Genomic DNA, 988 nt, shown 5'->3' on the forward strand with positions numbered 1-988 from the left:
AATTTAAATTTAAATTTTTTTTGAGTTGGAGTCCCACTCCGTCACCCAGGCTAGAGTGCAGTGGCATGCTCATGGCCACCGCAGCCTCAACCTGAAGGGTTCAGGCAATCCTTCCACCTCAGCCTCCCAAGTAGCTGGAGTTACAGGTGTGTGCTACCATGTCCAGCTAATTTTTTGATTTATTGTAGAGATGAGGTCTCGCCAAGTTGCCCAGGCCGGTCTTGAACCTCTGGGCTCAGGCAATCCTCTCTCTTCGGCTTCACAAAATGCTGGCATTACAGGCTTGAGCCACTGCGCCTGGCAAAAAATGGTCTTAGAAAATTAGGTGATGGCGGTGGTGTCTGCCTGTAGGTAGTGCCTGCTACTCAGGAGGCTGAGGTAGAAGGATCGCCTGAGCCCAGCAGGTGGAGGCTGCAGTGAGTGAGGCTCTCGGAGAACCTCTGCACTCCGGCCTAGGCAATAAAGTGAGGCTCTGACAAAAAAAAAAAAGTTACAAGAATAGAAAATCCTGAAAGATTGAATTTCGATGAACTGGTGAGTAGAAGGTAAAATGATCAGGAAATAAATATGATTGTAGGAGAAAATAGTAGGAGCTTTTTGTTACAAAGGAAATAAAGAACAGAATTAGCGGTGGCTAGAGACAGAACAAAATCAATCTAATGATAGACTCACTTTGGTGCCACTAGGATCCTGATCAAGGAAAACAGCTGGGCCCATACATGGGTCCTGGAAAGGTTTCTCCCCGGAACCACCTGAATGAAAAAAACAAAAAACAAAAAACTCGTTTCTGACTGTTTTGGGATAGCTACACAGAGCATTAGGATAATAACCTACGTCTGGCTAACGCAGGGCACAATACAAGGGGCAAAGAGCAGGGTTGTCATTCTTTTCCCCTCGATTTCTGTGTGGTGGGTTCTCCGAGTAATTTTCTCTGACCTTTCCTTCCTCTTGGGTACCACTGGTAACTCTGAGAGACGAGAGAGCTAAA

At 46.2% G+C, this 988-nt stretch overlaps 1 protein-coding gene across 1 annotated transcript in view; it reads right to left on the reverse strand.

Annotated features, from left to right (window-relative positions):
• The window catches only part of IPO5 (importin 5), a 69,147-nt gene extending 68,401 nt beyond the window's left edge, over window positions 1-746 (reverse strand). The window contains exon 1 of the mRNA XM_008073448.2: window positions 673-746. Within this exon, the coding sequence (XP_008071639.2) occupies window positions 673-717 (45 nt within the window). The 5' untranslated portion in view covers window positions 718-746. The remainder of the gene's footprint in view (window positions 1-672) is intronic.
• Between the last annotated feature and the right edge of the window lie 242 nt (window positions 747-988).

Source organism: Carlito syrichta, unplaced genomic scaffold (assembly GCF_000164805.1).
Source record: "Carlito syrichta isolate Samal-C Ts95f unplaced genomic scaffold, Tarsius_syrichta-2.0.1 Scaffold315847, whole genome shotgun sequence".
NCBI lineage: Eukaryota > Metazoa > Chordata > Mammalia > Primates > Tarsiidae > Carlito > Carlito syrichta.